General features: G+C 44.7%; 1 protein-coding gene across 1 annotated transcript; it reads right to left on the bottom strand.

Moving 5' to 3' along the window:
- Nucleotides 1-1,178: 1,178 nt before the first annotated feature.
- LOC119338055 lies at nt 1,179-5,676 on the bottom strand. Its single transcript, XM_037610344.1, has 2 exons — nt 4,185-5,676; nt 1,179-1,471 (listed from the first exon to the last, which is right to left on the bottom strand). Exons 1-2 carry the CDS (start codon nt 5,585-5,587, stop codon nt 1,450-1,452), a joined length of 1,425 nt encoding a protein of 474 aa, XP_037466241.1. The 5' UTR covers nt 5,588-5,676; the 3' UTR covers nt 1,179-1,449.
- Nucleotides 5,677-6,050: the final 374 nt, after the last annotated feature.

Genomic DNA, 6,050 nt, shown 5'->3' with positions numbered 1-6,050 from the left:
TATCTCCTAAATAAAAAAGTGACTTAAAAATCCGTTTTCACCATTAAATCCGTCTCGACGAGATCTTCAAAACTAGACCCCATGTTGATATGTTTCGACGAATAATTTTTTTTTGCCAGAAGTTGCCACGATGTTTACACTGCAGTTGCCATAGGGCTTAAACTAAAGTTGCCATGTGGCAATTTTAGTTTGTAGATCATGGCAATTTTAGTATTTTGATGATGGCAACTCCAGTACTTTGACCATGAAAATTATTTTTTGTATGAACCATGGCAATTTTACGTGCATGTATCATGGCAATTTTAGTTTATGGTTCATGGCAAGTCTAGTTTCTTAATTCCCCATTTTATAAATGTCAAATTTTACTTTTAAATGTAGAAGAAAATAGCTGAAACATATCATGGCAACTTCAGTGTAAACATCATGGCAATTCATATGTAATAGACATGGCAACTTTTAATCTAAAAAAAATTCATCAAAACATATCAACATGGGATCTAGTTTCGAAGATCTCATCGCGAGGGATTTAATGGTGAAAACAGATTTTCAATCGGTTTTTCGTTTAAGAGAAAACATTTTGAAAACTGAAAATCCAAAAAGATTTCTGCATCCATGCATGCGATGAGGTGGCAATCTGTTTACATTAGAGACGTATGGTGCGTCTCCCTTCCTGCCACACGTGTGGCAGTTAGCGCGATCCTAGGCTATTTACACAAAGGGATGGAAAAAATCGCGGAAACAAGGTGGGATTATTTAGCTACTATGTTTACAGAAGCAATAACAGTAAATGCACCTGAATTATTGAAGAATATTCAAATACCACAAAGAGTCAGCTATATTAGGGTAATTATGTTAGAATTAAGCCGGATAGCTTCTCACTTGCTATGGCTTGGACCTTTTATGGCGGATCTCAGTGCACAAACTCCTTTTTTCTATATTTTTAGAGAGAGAGAATTTATTTTTAGAGAGAGAGAATTAATATATGATCTATTTGAAGCTGCTACAGGTATGCGAATGGTTCGCATCGGAGGAGTAGCCGCCGATCTACCTTATGGGTGGATCGGTAAATGTTTAGATTTCTGTGATTATTTTTTACACAGAGTTGTTGAATATCAACAACTTATTACACATAATCCAATTTTTTTAGAGCGAGTTGAAGGCGTCTATTCTGCGTCATATGATGAGCCGCATGGGCACCGAATTGAATTTTCGATATGGATAGAGAAGATAACAATGAAGATAAGAGACCACTAAAACATGCCACCCCACATAACTGACAACTCAGTTGATTTCTGTTGCGTTATCCTATAGACATTAAGATAATGTAACTTCACTAATTAGAAAATACGAGAAGAGTAGACAGAACAGGTTCCAAGCACACGATTTTTGCCGCACTGCATCCATCCGACCAGCACCATCATGGCCAGGGTAGACGGAACTTATACATGTTCATCCCAGATTTCTTCTTTTCCTGAAAATGCAACATCAAAGTGAGCTCCCCATATCATTGTTTTTTCAGAGAAGTTGCAACACAAATGTCAATCGCATGATAATATTGACAATAGTTCTCATGACAGCATAATACAAGCTGTTACACAAACTGGAACTTGTTTTGCACACTACTCCCTCCGTTCCGAATTACTTGTCTCAAGTATGGATGTATGTACTCCCTCCTTCCATCTATATAGGGCCTAATGCGTTTTTCGAGACTAACTTTGACCAAATATTAGAGCAATAATATATGACATGTAACTTACACAAAGCACACCGTTAAATTCATGTGTGAAAGGAGCTTTCAATGATATAATTTTCACATTATGCATGTCATGTACTATTAATCTTGTCAATAGTCAAAGGCGGTCATAAAAAACGCATTAGGCCCTATATAGGTGGAAGGAGGGAGTAGATGTATTTTAGTTCTAGATACATCCATTTCAACGACGAGTAATTTGGAACGGAGGGAGTAGTTCTCATGACAGCATAATGCAAGCTGTTACACAAACTGGACCTTGTCTTGCACAACAGTTTTCCATGCTTACATTTAAGTTTGTATCAAAAATACCAAATTATAGTACACATAATGGTACTTAGCAGCATGCGGAGACAAAAAAAAAAGTTATGTGAATTCAAATTTAGGAGTGAGTAAAACAAGGACATGCCAGACTGGTCAGAGCTCAGCAGTTCTCATCTCTGATGCAGTAAGGGCATGAGCACAAGCACAGCTATGAGCCAAACTGCAGGCAGGAGCAGAGCAGCTAGTTCAAAGTAGCTGCCAAGTCCATTTTCTTCTAAAATGTCATCATTGAGCCTTGGCCTCAAGTCTGAACATCAGATCTCGATTACCAATCTCATTTTTGGATAAATTTTCTTCTCAAAATTGATACCTAACTAAGAACTACCCTAGTGCCCCGCGTTCCTGATTAACCACACACAGTTGACAGCCCCTAAAATCACATGAACGAACCTTACAAGAAAGCAACATAAACCTACAGAGTCAAAGCAAACTAGGAAAAATGAACAGAACTCAAAACCAGATTATTGGCTACAATAGGAGTAATCTACTATCTTGCCTACGCTTTGTTTGGATGTAGATATTCAAGGGCTTGGCATTGAATTGCTCCAATGCCAAATATCTCAGAACATTGATATTGATCTTCAATGTCAATCCTAGTGTTTGGATGTTCATATATTTGCTGCTTGGAATTCAAGGGGAGTACCAATTCCAATTGTTGTTTGGATGGACAAAGTGTGAAATTTAAAAAAATAAATAACATTCACACTTTCTCAGTCACGATATGTTGCGTTGAATGGATTGGCATTTCGCCGAGCAGCTCATGGGTGTGGCAAACCTTACTCCATGGCGGACAGCTGCAGGTGGTGGCCCGTGGCTGAGATGGAAGGAGGCTATGGTTGGATAGGATGTCTGGTACTCTGGTCGTAGTGCAGGAGCAGCTCGAGCTACCACAGAAGCTCCTGCATGCTCTGCTCCGAGCCGCTGGCTTCTTCGCTCGCTATTGCCTCGCATGGATCAATTCTGCCAGGAAGGTTATGACGTCCGCGGGAGAGATGGGAAACCAGCGGCGCCAGTCAGCGGGGACAAGGAGCCGGTGGACACTGTGGTGAGTAACCAAAGGCGGCGGTTCACGGTAAACTCCAGCAGTGACTGATGGTGGTTGTCAATGGGGCGTCAGGGATGGCTAGAGGATTGTTGTCGCCGGCCTGGGAGGCGGCACCAGTGGCCTGGGCGACACGCCAGCCTTGATTTTGTGGAGAAATCGTCGGTCGGGGAGGCGGCGACAGTGGCGGGTCAACCTTGCAGAGAAGGCTAAGTTTGTGCAGGTGAAGAAGATGACGAACCGCTCCCAATTCAACCAAATACAGAGGTCGGAGCTCCAAATTTGCGGAGGGTTCACGTGAGTGCTCGGGTTGGCCTCTCGATATTGGGCCCGAATTCCACAGGTGAATGTCCAGGCCATCTAAACAGTGCCATTCGGGTAAGACTAAGACAATGCCAATACCGAATTCCTGCTCCGGCTATATACATCCAAACGGGCCGTTACTGATTTTCTATCAGGTATTGCAATTATCAAAGAAAGAAACATGCAAAAACAGAGGGGCCAATGATGTGAAAACATTCCATCTTTTTTAATAGGTGCACAGAGAAAATTGTATGGATCATTTCATGATCTTGAAGGCTCCCACCTGCATTAAACTAGGAACATGACGATTTCCCAATACTCGGCACACCAAGCTTTTCTTCTTGAAGTTTTGGGTGTGCAGCAAATTAAAGATACAGGTGGTTTAGTTGTATTTAATTTGCAAGCTATTTAGGTTGGAAAAAAGTAAAGATGCAAGTACAGTATTTTCTGCAAGAAAATTGAAGGCATACAATGTAAAATTTGATTTGTAACTCAGGGAACCTTGAGCACCAAAGTGACATTTATTGACTAGTTCTTGCACACAACAAGAGTGGCATATAACATTCATTGTACACGTCTGACATAGAAGAGGTACACAATGGAAGGACAATACACAAATATTGCAGAATCAACAACAAACAGGATTAACTGCAGTAGGTTCACTAAGGAAATATACGTGACTACCATGCAAATTAACAAGGCTATTGGCATACATTGGAAAAGCAGAAACAAAATGGAATGAAGAGTAAAACAGGACATAGTTACCTTCTGGCTCCAGTCACACCTAAGTACTTGGAGAGCTGGGAGGGAATAAATGCACGATTAGTAGAGAGGCTCGCAGACGCCATGTTGCCATCATTCTCAATGCTGTTCCTATGTACTTTCTTGTATCTAAAAGCTGATCTCAGAGTCTTCTTCAACATGTCAATCGCAATGACCCATGTCACATTGGCGTCACCGAAACACCCATTGCTCAGCACACAAAAGATGACATCCGGGTTCGTCATGCTCACAACAGGGAATGTTGGCGGGACACGGAGTAGATCACCATACCCCTGCAGGGACCAGAGCTCGGTATCTTGGATGGTACTTTCTTTCTCCCATGTCATGCCATGTTCCCTAAGCCTCCAAACTTTGATTGCAAATGAAGAAGCAGCAGCTGACTGGCTGCCTGAAAGAAAGACGGTTCTGGTGACAACCTCAACAAACTTCATGGTTCCGCCATTGGTAACACACACGCTCCTAAAAGCTGATGGGCACCCTCGTCCAGTTTCACTATCATAAGGATCACCAACAGGGTTCATTAGAGGAAGCCGGACATACAAGAGCCGCGGGCATTTGCTGAGAATATCCAAAAACAGGATTCCGCGGAAATAATCTATGTAGCACAGGGAAACTCCATGGGGGACAACGACATCAGTGTGCCACCAAATTAATTCCCCGCCTTGCCCCTTCTTATGGCATATACGTGGTTTGCTGGCTTTCCAGTCCTCCCCAGGGCTGCATGACCGGAAAATACAAAGCCCGGCTACCACCGGAGTATCATCATGGTGGGAGGCATCATCGTGTTTCGGCAAAATCATTAGGTCTGCCACCACAAATTCTTCGCTTTCAGCATCACATAAAAAACCAATGTTACCAAGGGTGACCATATGATCTAACCCACCAGAGCGGAGACAACTGTTTGAGAATCTGAGTTTGCAATCGGGTAGACGCAAGAGCGAGGGCGGCCCAGTGGAGTGGACCGTGTAGACGAAGAAGTCTACCCGGGTGTTGCTGAGAGTGAGCCTCAGAAGAATCGAATTGCCATTGGCGGCCAGGACAAGGGGTTCCCGTCCGTAAAATCCATCCCAGCGATCTTCTCCTCTCCCTGCCCCCGACGACGACGACGAACCCTTTGTAAACCGGCGAGGCGTCCAGTTAACATAGAGGCGGGAAGCACCTGGCGGTGGCACGGCGCGGAAGAAGACGTCTATGGGATCGCCCATGGATGTCTCCGCGTGCGCCTTGGTCGCGTGAAAGTCTTCCATAGGGTAATCGGAATCGATGGTGGGTACGGGGTAGTTCAGGCGGGTGTGTGGATCTAGCATCACCCAGTCGGGGTAGCGGAAGGAGGCCTTGGCTACCGACGGCGCGTCGGGGCTATCCATGAGGTGGCGGCGGTGCATCAATTTGTGATGGGGTGGCGGCGGACAGGTTGGGATTGCTGGGAAGGGGACGAGACCGATGCTTTCTTTTGATGAAGGGTGGGGAGGCGAGACCGATGGGAATTGGGAAGTAGAAAGCCGATGTACTTCGTAGCAGGCCCGGGGCGCTGCTATATGTGGCCCGTTTTAGGCCCGGGACGAGACCGAGGCGAATCCTAAACGGGGGGGCGCTGCTATATGTGGCCCGTTTTAGGCCCGGGACGAGACCGAGGCGAATCCTAAACGGGGGAGCAACCAGGGAGCTCCCAACCGGCGCCTTAAGCGCCGGTTCAGGAAGCTGGCTGTCAGGGGCCGGCCCACGATACGCCTTATCTATACCACAAAAAAATCCCCTAAAAAGGGTTGCTCTCGAAAGGATTCGACCAAGCTACGTCCAGTACATGTTCCATGTCACCTAACCACTAGGGCAACCAATCGATCATAG

The sequence above is a fragment of the Triticum dicoccoides genome, chromosome 7B (genome assembly GCF_002162155.2).
Source record: "Triticum dicoccoides isolate Atlit2015 ecotype Zavitan chromosome 7B, WEW_v2.0, whole genome shotgun sequence".
NCBI classification, from domain to species: Eukaryota; Viridiplantae; Streptophyta; class Magnoliopsida; order Poales; family Poaceae; genus Triticum; species Triticum dicoccoides.
Note: the sequence above shows the minus strand (reverse complement) of the source record. Positions and strands in the feature narration are given on the sequence as shown.

Excerpts from the sequence above, each read along its gene's own strand:
- LOC119338055 (XM_037610344.1), bottom strand. The coding sequence starts at position 5,587 with ATGCACCGCCGCCACCTCATGGATAGCCCCGACGCGCCGTCGGTAGCC. Across the intron at positions 1,472-4,184 it reads GGTGTGACTGGAGCCAGAAG|GAAAAGAAGAAATCTGGGAT; the intron begins GTAACTATGTCC and ends TTGCATTTTCAG.